The sequence below is a fragment of the Urocampus carinirostris genome, chromosome 16 (assembly GCF_059441175.1).
Source record: "Urocampus carinirostris isolate Australia breed hairy pipefish chromosome 16, RoL_Ucar_1.0, whole genome shotgun sequence".
NCBI classification, from domain to species: Eukaryota; Metazoa; Chordata; class Actinopteri; order Syngnathiformes; family Syngnathidae; genus Urocampus; species Urocampus carinirostris.
The window spans coordinates 36,363,681-36,378,899 of NC_142364.1; the positions used below are offsets into that span (position 1 = coordinate 36,363,681).

General features: G+C 36.5%; 1 protein-coding gene and 1 non-coding gene across 3 annotated transcripts in view; one reads left to right on the top strand and one right to left on the bottom strand.

Annotated features, from left to right (window-relative positions):
• tln1 (talin 1) overlaps window positions 1-15,219 on the bottom strand; it is a 165,364-nt gene that overhangs the window by 114,824 nt on the left and 35,321 nt on the right. For both annotated transcript variants that reach the window (XM_088355364.1, XM_088355363.1), the window contains 5 exons: window positions 14,358-14,500; window positions 13,328-13,455; window positions 13,193-13,253; window positions 3,297-3,401; window positions 3,065-3,220 (listed from right to left, as the gene is read on the bottom strand). In XM_088355364.1, the coding sequence (XP_088211490.1) occupies window positions 3,065-3,220; window positions 3,297-3,401; window positions 13,193-13,253; window positions 13,328-13,455; window positions 14,358-14,500 (593 nt within the window). The remainder of the gene's footprint in view (window positions 1-3,064; window positions 3,221-3,296; window positions 3,402-13,192; window positions 13,254-13,327; window positions 13,456-14,357; window positions 14,501-15,219) is intronic.
• Window positions 1,069-1,264, top strand: LOC148351221 (U2 spliceosomal RNA). Its single transcript, XR_015847154.1, has one exon. It is a non-coding gene; the product is annotated as a U2 spliceosomal RNA (small nuclear RNA).

Sequence of the window (15,219 nt, forward strand, 5' to 3'; positions counted from 1 at the left end):
ATTTTTGATGATTTGATAAAAATTATGAAAAGAGAATAATGCCAGAGCCCCTGTCCCAAAATCAACAAACATACCACTTTAAACTTTAAACTTTTCTTGCAATGACTCAAGATCGGTTACACTCCTTTTGACCCTTTTTTATCATACATATTGGTTTCAAAACCAGATGCAAGCATTTATTTTGTAAAAACGTCACAACATTCTGAGAATAGGGAGCCTTATGTGCTTACCTTTGGCGAGAGATGGGAAGGAGTGCTTGTACTTTTTGCATAGCTCCACCCATCCCTCCCACTCACCCAATCAAATGACTAAGTTCTCTTCCGGTGTTTTGGCGTATTTACAGTTCTGTGGATTCATCATAAGGTATCTGAACACTGAACACAGATTACATAGTGAACTTTTATATAAAGGATTCTTTACCGTTGTACAGCTAAAACGAGTTTTTTTCCCCCATTTTTTTGTGTGACACCTTGACTGTAAATTGTAGTGAAAAACGTGCCATATATATACTGCGAAGTACTCAGTTGCCAGTAAGTTTCGGTTTGGCTTTGCGTGTAACTTAATAGGATAGACAAATCAAGTTTTGGACAAGATGGAGAAATTTTGCATGCATTCAAATCTGTCTCTGAGCCACAGATACTCGTAGAAAGAGCCATAGGTTCCCGACCCCTGGTGTAGCCCTTTATCACAAAGAGAAAGCGCTCAGGAGAAGGCTTTAAGAACAAATTTGGAATTTGGCATTGTGAGGGCTTTTTTTGTACAATACTCTCCTGTTCTCTATTTTCTCTTCTCTCCTTATTTTGAGTGTCGACAAAACTATACATTTTTCAGTGACTTGCTCATATATGTTAAAGCACATATGGACAATGACACATTTAGTACAACTATTGTCTCTAGTGTGGCTTTGTGGCCAGGCCATGGAAATAATATTTTACAAAGTATCTTGGCTACTTGGATTAATGCACTCAAAGCGGCTAATTTATGCATTTTATTCTTACGGCCGCACTAGCAGTACAGGTAGGAGTGAGACGGGTGAAATATATGTGTCGAGGAAGACACAAGTTTAATGTAACTTCGCGCTTTGAGCATGAATAAAACTAGCATGAACAGGCCCCTTATCAAGGAAAATGTGTCAATCAAAAGGGGAAGGCTAACTACCACATTAGGAATAATTTTACAAGTCTGGAGATGGAATAAGAGCTTGCTCTGTCCACTCCACGCATCGGCCCGGTATTGAAGTACCTCCGGGAACAGTGCATTCGCAATGATCGCAGCAAGGCTTTAGGGCTAGGACCTTAGCTTGGCCTTTTGGCTGAGAGTAAGTGTCCCGGCTCCTAGGCTTTGTAGCGTATTATGAACTGACCGATAACAGATAATGGATAATGAATAACGAAGATAGAATAATAACCCTTAAAAAACCCAAAACCCCCCCTGTTTATTTCTTACTGGAAATAATGTGGCAAAACCAATGGATTACAAGAGGCAACTTACAACGAGGCACAAATTTTTCAGGCGGATTCATCTGTCTGCATTTTCGTGTGTTTTGGAATAAATATTTTACATGGTTGATTTCTATTCAAGGTTCCTACAGCGTAGAGCAAGGTTAATTAAATACTTTTAAAGACGTTTTCAATAACTTTTGAAATGAAATTTCATGTTTCAATGTTGGCACATGCAGCTTTTAGTCAGGTGCGGCTTATGTACAGTATGTACAAAATGTACTGGGTGAGGCTTATAATCATGTCTGCTCTATAGCCCGACTTTTACGGTATATGTCTATATCGATACATATGATGTTCATAAATGCATAAGAGGAAAAGTGGTTAGACCTACATATAGATATCGGATTGAGACACTTTATCAGCAGATACTAAAAGTCAAATCTATCAAACTATCATTTTTTTCCTCCTGGCTTTTTCCTCTGTATTACAGGGTTCGTACACCTTTTTCATGGCCAAATTAAAACAATTTTTCAAGCACTTTCAATGCTAATTTTTCCATTTTTCAAGTACCGTCATAGGAAAAAAAAATCCAGCGCCGATCAAAAGAACGTTTGTTTGGTTGTTGACTTTGATAACCAAAATAAAGTCGCTATCTTGCTGCTAGCACATATTTTGTGTTATGTTAAGCCGTTTCTATCAATGATCTACAATCCATTTGTGTTAACGGGCTGCTATAAACTGAGGGGAATTCTGCCATTCTGCTTAATCAATGCACGTCCAGCTTCAATACATCACACTTGTTTCCAAACACGGAAAGGGCTTTATAGGCAGTAACAAAAAAAAAAAAAACACTGAATGTATAAAAGCAGTAAAATTAGCCAAGCCGAAGCAGAAAGCATTGAATCTTTCAATTTTAGAGAATTTGCTTTTGTTTTGCTTATTTTCTATATTTATTTTTAGAGGATCGGAGTCTAAATGGGTTAAAATAGAATTGTGAGTAGTACATTTACTTATTGCATTTTTTTTTTTGCATTCATTTATAGCATTTAAGAGATACTAACTTTTTTTTATTGTTTTTATTGTTGTTCGGTGTAGAAAATATAATCTTGTTTTGTATTTTACAATTTATTTTTGTAGGTTTGTAAATATTTTAATTTATATTTCAGGTGTTTTTCAGCAATCCACTGCAAAGCATGTGGAATTGCTAATTACTAATTAATTTGGTCCATAGTGTTTTATATTATGATTGATAAAATATCATTGAAAAAAAGGAAAAAAAATCTGAGTAGCCGTTTGGGAGCCTAAAGAGCCTGCTCTTTTCAATGAGCCGAGCCAAAAGAGCTGGGTCTCTTAAGAGAGCTGTCCTCTTGGGTGCGACCAAACAACGCAATAATGACAAGCCACCAGAACTGGCGTGCTGCCGTCATTTTCACACACTTGTTCTTCATTTATTGTGTGGTCTATAGAGTCAGACTGACAAGAAACATGGAAGTGGCAACAATTTCAAGCATTTTCAAGCACTTCACTCAAAATTCCAGCATTTTCCTGACCTTGTCAACACAACATGAAAATTCAAACATTTTCAAGCACCTTACAAACACTCTGTATGAGAAGGAACTCACCAGAGTAAAACTCTTGGGTGAAGCAGCCCAACGTTTGATATTTGTCAGGTTCCACTCTTGAATCACCTCCTTTGTTTTCTCATCAACCCTCATCACGCTCTCCTTGGTGATGCCCAGAAGGCGTGGTACCAGTTTGTTTTTGCCCTTCATTTTCTCCTACAGGATATTCAATTGTGATAAATACAAAGATAATATAATATTACAATAAACACCAAAGCAATTGTGTTCTTACCTTGACCAAGAAAAACGACACTCCATACGTTTTAAGAGACCTTGCAAGCTTCACATAGCTGACTTTGGCCTCAATCTCTGTCAAGTTCTGGAAGTTTTTGTGAGCCTGGGTAAAAAAAACAAGGCAAAATCACAAAAGTCTTGAAATAGCTACTTCGTGTGGAAGATTAGTTGCATTAACAAGAAATTAGGAAACTTAAAGGGACCGTGTGTATTATTTGACCTCGAGATGTCGCTCTATTGTGTCGTGTGAACAAAAAGGCGTTCTAAAACCAGGAGGAAGAATACAAATTGCAGAGACTAAAAGTGATCAAACAGTACAAATTTTCTTCTGATTTTTTGGCCAAGCCTTTTGTGAGGTTTTGTTTTTTCTGGGTACCCATAGCAGCAAGATGACAGTTCTCTCTAGGTGAGGCTCATGTTTGGTCAAATAAATATAATTTTCCAATCCAAGGACTATCCAAGGAATGCATGTTTATATGATAGTTCATATATTTATTTCTTATATTTGACATCAATATTGTTTTTGTTTACACCTAGCAGGGGCTAAATAATGCACTGACCATATATCAGGCCTGTCAAACGCAGTCTGGCTCTGGGGCCAGATCCAGACTTTCTGTTTTCAGGCGGGCCAGATCAGTAAAAGAATTTCAATTTAACAGCTTAGCGTAGTTTTTCAGTAGTATGCTTTATCATTTTAGCTCACCCTAATTATCAAAACCATGGATGCAATGGAAATTAAAATGGTGGCATGGAAAAAAAATAAATCCGCCCTTAATTGTTGGACTGGTTTGAAATCAATAAAACCAAAATACAGAATAGAAGTTTTAGCAGTGCACACAATAAGATTACACTACATCAGGCCAAGCCACTAGGCTGGGCCTATTGAAGCTGAGACTACAGTATATCCTTTACTTCCCTCTAGCGCCCGGAGGGTCAAGTCAAGTCGTGTTTATTTGTATAGCCCTCAATCACAAAGAGTCTCAAAGGGCTGCAAACCACAGACTATTATGACACTATCACCTGATCAGAAACCTACATGAGGGCAAATAACACACAGATACACAGAAATTGTCAACATAAAATATAGGTTATTCATATGCTATAGAATAGAAGTGTGTTTTAAGCTAGGGAGCTTCTGGTTTTCATTTATTTGAAAAATCTTAATTTTTGATACAAATTACCTAGAGCAGGGGTCAGGAACCTATGGCCCGTGAGCCATATACGTTTGTTTGACACGGCTGCTTTAAATGAATTAAGTGAAGTGTCAAGTATAACATTTCTCATGCCATGAGAAGAAAATCTTTTTTTTTTTTGAATGAATGAAAACTTTATTCGAACATCAAAATAAAAACAGAACAAAAACAATAACTCAACAACAAAATAACGTTACATAATATGTTCGAAAAGGGTAGTAAGAAGCAAATGCTTATATTACCTATCCCATCATCCTCCCCACCAAATATGCCAATGATATAACAACAATTGTAATGATATTAATAATAACAGTTTTGATATAAGAATAGCAACAATAACACAAAGTTAACAAGACGCACTATTCCCAATCTCCCGCACCACTCACACCCCACCCTCCTCATCTCTGTATTCCGCCAGGAATGTTCCTTTGTACCTAAACCTGAACAAGTGAATAGTTGGGCACCGTTTGATCTCGTCTTGCAATCCGTTTTAAAGCTTGACTCCACACACAGACACACACATACTTTTCCTGGTGGTTCTTACCTTTGGGATTATGAATTCACTACAGCCCCTTGAATTATAATTTCCCTCTTTCCGAATGAATAATTTACGGTTGTTTTATGGCACTACGTTTTCGTTGACCTTAAATAGCAGTTGTGCAGTGAAAAACTTTACTAAATCATTTTAATAATTTGGACTGCAGGAATAAAATAGTATCATCTCGATATCCTACCCTGTGTATGGTTCTAATTGCACGTTTTTGGAGGATTAAAAGTGGCTGTCGTGAACGTTTGTAATTATTGTCCCAGACTTCTGCACAATATGTTAAGTATGGCAGAACTAAAGAACAATATAATAAATACAATGTATTATAGTTTAAAATGAATTTGGCTTTATTAATTATTGAAATACTTTCAGATCCTTTAGTTTGTATGTGTCTGATGTGTGTTTTCCAGGTTAATTTATTGTCTATTATGACCCCTTAATTTCTGATACAGCGTCTATTGCAGCACCATCCATTTTTCCTTCTAAATCTTGATTTGCCTTGCGAGATGGTAAGGCGCCCGCTTTGAGACTGGGAGGTCGGTGGTTCGCGCCCCGGCCGAGTCATTCCTAAGACTTAAAAAGTGGTCGGCGGCGCCCCTCTGTTGGCTACGGCTGCATCGGCTCGCTACAACGGGTGAGGTGCAATCGACATTTCGTTCTGTGTACATTGTTACACAGAATGACAATACAAGGAAATTATTATTAATAATAATATTATTATATTATTATTATTACCAAAGAATATTACTTTGGTTTTATTTAAATTTAAAGATAATTTCCATCCATCCATACTTTTAGGTGAATTAATTCACGATTAATACAGGTTACCAAATCAATATACCGTATTTTCCGCACTATAAGGCGCACCGGGTTATAGGGCGCACCCCGAAAAAATAGTTTTTGGTCCTATTTTTGACATACATAAGGCGCACCGGATTATAAGGCGCTACAATGGGAACGTGGACAAAACAGTCAGATAGTTCAGTCCAACTTATTACCCCCTTAACATTCCCAAAGCTTGCAAAGACGCAAATACGTGTCGAAAACACGTGCGGATGCGGTGTCCGTAAGATGTCACTCAAATGCATCGTTCCATCATTCGGAAGGTTAAAGTCTTGGGATTCAATAAATGATAACAATTCCTTCGTATCTATTTTCTTTTTCGCTCGCAACTTTACTGTGCATATGACAATAAACACTTGAAATTGAGTTGAATTTAAAAATAGACACTCCATTATCTGCACCGCTTATCACAGAAACATCGAGTTCAGTCTGAAACAAGATACAGGGATAATATAGAAAGCCGGAGTAGCTCACCGAAGTCGTTGTATTCATAATAATGTGCAGGCAATGTCCTCTTATATCCGTGAGGGTAGTAAATCCAGGAGAATACAATATTTACAAATACAGAATAGAAAAAAATGCTTTCTCTATGCCGTCAGCCACATGCTATACGCATACGTATTTTCGGCCAATTGCAGGCTTTGTTTCGCTGTTTAAGCCAATGGCAGCCTGTAAATTATAAAAAGGATCCGCCTCTTGACCTCCGAATAACTTTAGCCAATAGTGATCGTTTCAACTGATGATTGACACGTCTTTTTCGGCCAATTGCAGGCTTTGATTGCCGTTTGAGCCAATGGCAGTCTGTAAATGATAAAAAGGATCCGCCTCTTGACCTCCGAATAACTTTAGCCAACAGTGATCGATTCAAATGATGATTGACACGTCTTTTTCGGCCAATTGCAGGCTTTGTTTGCCGTTTGAGCCAATGGCAGTCTGTAAATGATAAAAAGGATCCGCCTCTTGACCTCCGAATAACTTTAGCCAATAAAGATCAATTCAAATGATGATTGACACATTGGTTAGCCAATGAAACGCCGGTAAATAAATCCCAGCATCCACCGCGTACTACTTGGCGTTCGGGGGAAAATCTAGTCGGCGGTTGCAAGTTAGTTGGAAAACTTAATGTTGATCCATAAATAAGGCGCACTGTATTATAAGGCGCATGGTCAGCTTTTGAAAAAAATAAAGGCTTTTAGGTGCGCCTTATAGTGCGGAAAATACGGTAGTTATCATTTGAATAGAAAATGTTAGTGTCGTCTGCAAATATTACTATTTTCAATAGTTTTGAAACGTTAAAGATATCGTAAATATATAAATTAAATAACTTTGGACCCAGGATAGAACCCTGTGGTACTCCACAACAGATGTCCAAGTATTCAGATGAAAATCCTCCCATTTTTACATATTGCTTCCTCCTCGTCAAATAATCCATTGCAAAGCCACGCCCCTGATGCCATATCTTTCCAGTTTTTTTAATAGTATATTATGATTAATGGCATCAAATGGTTTTTCTAAGTCAATAAATACCCTGACTGCGTATCTGTTTTTTTCTATCCTATGGGTGATTTCTTCTACTGCATCAATAATAACCATTGTTGCTGATCTGTTTGCTCTAAAACCATATTGACTTTCATTAATCAATTTATGTTTATCTACAAATTGTTCTAGTCTATTATTGTAAAGTTTCTCTAATATTTTAGAAAACTGAGGAAGCAGAGATACCGGTCTATGGTTTGTAAAAATGTGCTTGTTCCCATTTTTGTATATTGGTATAACTTTTGCTATTTTCATTTGATTTGGAAATTTGCCTGTTAGAAATGATAGATTACATATGTAAAATCTTAAGCGTACTATGAGGCCATTTACAAAAGGACATCCCCGGGGGAAGCAAGACCTGCCGAATATCTGTGCCTGAAAAAAATTATGATTGGTCTAAAATATTTTTAAAGTATCTCATATTTCATTGTTTTGCTTTGTTTTTAGCTCCAACAGCTGTCTGAATGCTGATGAAATTGGGTCGCGGGGCTTAGAGTGTCAAAGCGCAGTTATGTGAGCCACGAAGTTCATTTTTATTTGTGTCCACTTGGCTATTGTGGTCGTCGAGCAGCAGTTCCCAACCGTTTCATTTCAACAGACCAGTTTAATGTCTGACAGTATTTTCACGGCCTGAAGAAAGGTTGGAATGAAACACGTATCTACTCTTTTTATAAAAAGAAGATTAATATTGTTCACAATAACATTAATGATAACTTTAGAAATAACCAGTCTTCGGATCAATGCTTTCTCTAAGCTGCGCCCGTGCACAATTGGGCACTGCCCAGACCTTTTTAGCACAAGAAAAGCTATTCTGCGCCTTGAAATCAAGGCTCGAAATTGCAAAATTACTTTACTGGCGAATTAGGCCAGAAAGACAGTGCATGCAAGCAAAAACAGCACGGTTCCCTCTGCGGTTTACTAAGGGGAGGTATTTTGAGTAAATGAAAGCAAGCGTGCATGGGACCTCGAATTATTACGAAGAACGCAGCAGGATGGGGGGCCTTTCTTTTGTCCTTTCACGTAGGAGTTTGCTTTAAAAAATATATTAATATTATATTACTTTTTATTGGTAAGACATTAAAATATGGAGAACAAAGTGTGGTTTACTATCGCCTGCTCAGTTAGGCAATGTAGCTACGTGACCTTTCATACGTTTGTCAATGTTGCAGCCCAAAGTTACATATTTTTTGGGAAGCAACACTTTCAACCCGGCTTACTAAAAAGAGCGTTCCTTTTCGGTACCTAAATGGCTTTTCAAATTGTTTTGTTGCTTTCATCCATTTAATACTAATTATTATGCAACATTATGCATACATTTATGTTAAAAGGGGAAAAAAATACATTTAAAACAACATTGATGAATTAAAAAAAAGAAAACAAAAAGAAAAAAGAAAAAGGAGAGAATAAAATAAGATAAAAGGCGAAAAAAAGCAGGAAAAAAGGAAAAAGCAAGAAAAAAGGAAAATGCTAGGAATAGGGAGAAAAGAACGTAACAAATAAAAGAAAAAGGGAAACTAGAGAACACAATAAGAAAAAAGAAGTGAGAAGCTAGGAGAAAAAGTCACAAAGCTAGGTAAGAAGAAACCAAACAAAAAATTAAAGGAAAAAAGTAAAAAATAAAGAAAAAGAAAAAAATCTGGATAAAAGAAGAAAAAGCAAAAAAAGAGGAAAAATCTAAGAAAAGGGAGAAAAGAACATAACAAATAAAAGAAAAAAAGAAAACTAGAAAACACTTGAAAAAAAAGCAAGAAAAAATACATGTTTTTGGGGGTCACTTTGATCGCTCTCGCATGTAACAGTCAATCTTTTTGCTAACATTGTACTTCGACTAAAAATTGTGATTAAATACAGTTCTGTATTGTGCAACCAGCTAAATAAATCCACAACATTATATAACAAGACACTTTAAAAACAGAAATCCCATGTAATATTTGTAAAAATAACTGACGCATGTGGGCCGTGCAACCTTCTCAATATTACATAAGCCAATTTATTAAAAATTGAAAAGCTAGGTAGTATTGCCGGAAAGCCAGCAGAATGTAACTTGATGTCAGGTTTTGTAAATGTTTGCTAATGATTTGGTTGCCACACTTGGTACCATTGTTTTAAGTGACTTTTACAGACTTTGTGTGATTGCTCAGACCTTTTTAAGTTTGGAGGGAACATTGGTTGGGACTAACATGTTACAAAACACTGACTGGAATTTGACAATAGCCGCTAAGGCAGGGATGTCAAACTCAGTTTGGCTCTGGGGCCGGATCAGTATAAAAATGTGAACTCCAAATTTTTAGCTTAATTTTTTGGTATGATACTTTATTTTTCAGCCTACAATGGTCACCTACCATGCATATTATAGTCAGTAAGTTAACAACTGATCAAACTATTCAGAAAATACAAAAAAACTCAACATTGGCCTCTAGCAACTGGAGAAAGCATTTGGTTTGCATGTATTTAAAATATCATAATTTTGATCTAAATGACCTAGAGCGGGGGTCCAGAACCTTTATGACCAAAGGGCCCTACAAGGAAAATATTTTAAAAGCATTTTTGAAGGACCATATATTTTAAGACAAAATTTTACAAAACAGCCGAACGCACTCTCCAGACAAAAGCTAATTCTTGAGCACATTTCATTTTACTGTGTGTCATTTGATGATTTGATCAAATCTATTAAGTATTAATAATACCAGAGCCATATCCCCATATCAATACTAATACATCACTTAAAATGTGTCTCCCGCTCTCAGTTACTTAAGAGTGCTGAGGGTCATTTTGACCGAAATTTTTGTCCTAAATATTGGTTTCAAAACACGGTGCAAGCAAAGTTCTTTTGTATAAATGTCACAAAATACTGCAAACGAGAAGGATATTGTCGTATTTACTTCAGGCACGGACAGCACTGAGCGAGAGGGAGAGGGGAGTGCCTTGCGCTGTGTGCAGATATCTGCCCACCTCTACCGCTTACCCAATCATATTCCTGGCATTTTTATTCATTTACAGTTTGATCAATTGATTTTTATCAAAAAGTATTTCAACAGTAAAAATACATAGTTTAATGAGCTTCCATTTTAAGGGTTTCTTTCTTAGCGATATGTTAGATTGACACCTTGACTGTAGTTGAGCCCTATATATACTGGGCTGAACCTAATATTTAGTTCATGTTTTTCGGCTTTGTAAGTGCCAAAATCGGGATGAAATCACTTGACTTCTGAACGTAACAGAGAATTGTGCAAAAGTAAATTTTTATCTTTGAAGCATATGTAATAGCCATATATTGCTCGTGAGCCAAAGGTCCCCTGACTTAGGGATTCGCTTATTTTTTTTAAATATTTAGACATTTAGGGCAGATTAATTCATCCAACCATCCGTATCCTGCTCGTGCGTTGTATGTTTGATGCGCAAAGTGAATGAAAACTACAAAATTGTAGTTAAAAAAAAAAAAACAACTTAAATTGGATAGATTATCTGCCAGGAATGTCGCCAACGTAAATTAATTAATTTTTTCTAGTTTTGATGGCAACAAATTACCCCTCTGCTGGCATATGTTTTTATTTTTTACTGGAATAAATAATTTGAAAATGTATTTACTCAACTGTTTTATTTATTTTAAATTTTTATCTTGACAATCTGAACGTTAGAAATAACTAAAATGAGAATGCAAATTAAATTCTTTTACAGTTTATGATAACATAAAATTTGTCATTTTATCTTTAAAGTGACTGTTTGTATTATTTGACCACTAGTTGTCGCTGTATTGTGTAGTGCAACCAATAACAAGTGCTAAAACGCACAAAGAATACAAACTACTGACACTCAAAGTGACCAAACTGCACTATTTTTATTAAATTTTATTTTGCCCAGTCTTCACAAGATTTTTGTTTTTTACCCGTAGCAGCAAGATGGCGGACAATTATATCAGCTCTGTCTCGTTGAGATTCATGTTAGAGAAGAAATAGAAGAGAATACCATGAAATATGGACTTTAACCCGCGACTTTTTTTCCATGCTTTTAACCCTGCGGCTTATGCATTGATGGGGCTAATTTGAGCATTTTTTCGAAGGGGTGCCCGAGCAGTAAAGGTTAAAGTTAGACGCATGGAATATACGTGTCGAGGAAGACCCAAGTTTAATGTAACTGAATAAAACTAGCATGAACAGACCCTCATAATGAAAAAAGTGTCAACTTAACATATTGGGAATCATTTTATGAGTCAGTTTATTTGTAAACAGAAATAATGTGGTAAAACAAACCGATTACAAGAAGCAACGTCCAAAAAAGCAGAAACGTTTTCAGTGTATTCCTATCTATCTGTCTGCATTATCGTGTGTTTTGGAATAAATGTTTTACACGGTTGGATTCTATGGATTGTCCTGGAGGTAACAAAGCCATTTTCACAGACATTTACAGACGGCCCAGGCAACGTACTGGTGAGTTACGCTGGACTAATAGTTTTTGGTTATTTTGTTTTAGACTGATCGTGATGGTTTTATGATAAGTATATTTTGTAATGAATCCAGAGAGCTTAAACTTTCCAATGATATGTGGCACGTTTTTCAGTGACTGGTGACATCTTACAGACACGTATTTGCAGTCAGGGGTTAAGGTACTGTATATTGTTATAACTCTTTCCGTGTACTGTCTTTCAATGTAAATATCTCTTGATATCACCTAAGTGAAACTTTGTATGCAACGAGATTAGGGACGGCACTCAAGGATAAACAAAAATCAAACAAATATACGACATTAAAGACATTATAAGACATTAAAGAGAAAAAAGACTGTCGAAATAAAAAGGCAAAAATTATTTACAACATAGTGCTTAGAGACTGGGACAATTTTTATAGTGCAATAAAAAATTAGTGTGACAAAAAGTAGTAAAATTACATTAGCAGCAACAAAAAATCCCCCAAAAGTCACAAGATGTATATTTTCACAGTTTTGCGCATTTGTTGTGTCAAATAAAAGTGATTTCTCTTCCTACGAGTACTTAAAAAAATGCGTGTTTGTATAAAAATACATGTGTATATTTTGGGCTTTTTTTTTTGCTTATATTACACACTGTCCCTTGAGAAAGAAAATGTACTTTGGCTCCAAGCACTAGGTTCATATTGCATAGATTAATGCTCAATTTCGATTTTTGGGAGAAATTCAATGTTTTTGTGAGATTGTTCACAATTTGAACTAAATGTGACTTTTTAGCGACTTGATCTTCCTGTGTGAATGCCACAACTGGTATACATGAGCAGAAGAGAACACGTGACAACACAAGCAATCCACTCATGTTTGCTGAAGTACTAATGGATTTTATCAGCGGAGCATTGTCCCCCCAAATAATAATTAAATCTAAAACCCCGCTTTGCCACCATTGAATGCTGTCCATGTGCTGGGATTTGAATGTAAATACTGTTAAATACCACAAAAGAATACTTTCGCATTAAGAATGAACTTGAGCGACATGAAGAGAATCCACGATGCGATGATGGAAATAAACAAGTGTGTGTTTTAATGACACTTCCTGTTTTTTCCCACCGAGGACGTTTATTTCTTCACTTTCTCTCGACTGGCTGAAGGCAGAATAGTGACCTCTGCTGCCTATCAATGACGTGCAGGTGGCATGAATGCGTCTTATTCCAAAAGATTGGATTTAGGACCATGAAACGGAAACCAAGTGAAACTGGCCTGGGTCTGGTGCAAAAAAAGCGGATATGTGCCGCGTCCGTGCAAAAAAATAAATAAATAAATAAAAAATATGATTTCCCTGCAGTGTATTCTTACTTGAAATATCCTTTTTTCTCCTTTATTTTTGATGTACTCTTTGGGGAGAAACTCTTTCAAGCTGCAATGAAAAAATATGAAGATGCATTGAAATTGAATTGATCTCAAGTGAGTTCTTGTTAAAATAAGACTTACTCTAAAAATCCAGGTTTGTGTCTAGTCTCGTTATGGTCACCAAACTGGATCTGACACTGATAACCGGCAAAGTCACAGGCCTTGTCAAAGGAGACTGGGTGAGATCCATTTAGAATGTCATCACGGGCCTGTTTACATCAAAAAACATATTACAGGATTATCTTTTTAATCACTGTGTCCATTCAAATAAGACCACTTTATTTTCTAGTATGTCCGCAACCCTGCTTCTTGTCCATCCATCCATTCATCCATCATCTGCACCGCTTATCCTCAGTAGGGTCGCTGGGGTCCTGGAGCCCATCCTAGCTATCCCTTAACTGGTTGCCAGCGAGTCGCAAGGGCACACAGAGACAGACAACTCACTCGCTCATTCACACCTAGGGACAATTTGAACCGGCCCATTAACCTGACATGCATGTTTTTGGATTGTGGGAGGTAACCGGAGTGCCCGGAGTGCCCGGAGGAAACACAGGAACACAGGAAGGTTCGATCTCATGACCTCAGAACTGTGCCGCACACGTGCTAACCACTGCGCCGCCGTGCTGACCCTGCTTCTTGTCATAACTACAAAAATTGTTATCATATCCATTCCGTTCAGCTTCATAAGAAATTATACCAGTGGTTCTCAAATACGGTTCATGGTAGGGCTGCACGATCTTGGAAAATAACCAAATTACAATTTTTCAGAACTGTATTGCAATTTCTCTTTTGGTTTCATAAGAAAGGTGCATTTTCTGTCCTAAGTTTTTTTTTGTGAGAACATAATCAAACTTACCTAGAGAGTATAGAGCTGTAATTAAATAACAACTATAAATCTACAGTTAAATAAATAAAATAAAATCAATCAATCAATCAAATGTCGCATTTTCCCAAGAGTTGCAGCTCCAAGTCGTCCGTTTGTTGAGTGACAGCTATGCGATTGACGTGTATCTGAGAGTTTAATAAGTAAGCTGACCACCCTAATTTTTTATTTTTTTTTATTTTTTTGTATGAAAACAAATTGCTTCAGGCGTAAGTGTGATTTGTGTACCTGTACATAAAGAAGGTTGAGCTGCACAGGGTCCCTTGAATCAACATTCTGATCTGAATAGAAGAACTTCCTCCTCAGCAGCAACATTTCTGTCTCTTCAACACCTTGTTCTCTTAAAGTCCGCCCATGGTCCAACCAGTTTACTGTGGGACACAAATTCAGTTGAATTAAAACTTTTCTACACTAACGCCGCGTGTGCGTGCGATAATTTTTATATCAGTTAAATCACCTTAAGCAGTGTTTAATTGTGCTTGATTTTAAAAAAAACTCCACTTTTACCTCAAGTTTTAATTTTCTGGCCAAGTATAAGTGTTTAAGTGAGGAAACGTAACGTTCGCTCTATTAATGCTAGCATTTGCTTGATTAATGCTAGCGCTTGCTTGTTTGCTCATTAATGACTCCCTGTGTGTGCTGGTGTGTGAGCGAGATACTTCCTATTTCAGTTAAATGAATGAACTAAGTATATTTGGGAACAGCGCCAAAAAAGCAGTATTCACCACAAATTGACAAAAGGGTAACAACAAATTATTTGCACCAAACTTACGGAAAAAAAATCAGCTAAAATAGACAATATTAAAATAAATATGTACCAAAAGGGAGTAGGCTGAAGCCAAGACTATTAAGTGCCCACCCTTATTACACTTGTAATCCTAAGCAGTGTTTAATTTTGTTTTTTTTAAATAAAGCTCAACTTGCACACAATGGTGTTAATACTTTTAAGATTAAGCATAAAGTTTTACTTTTCTGGTAAAGTCTGAGGGATTATTGTGTTAATACTTAATAATACTTATACTAAACATTCTTATCTCATTAGAAAACATCAAACGATGTCAAGCTTCATGATGAGAAAAATACATCATGC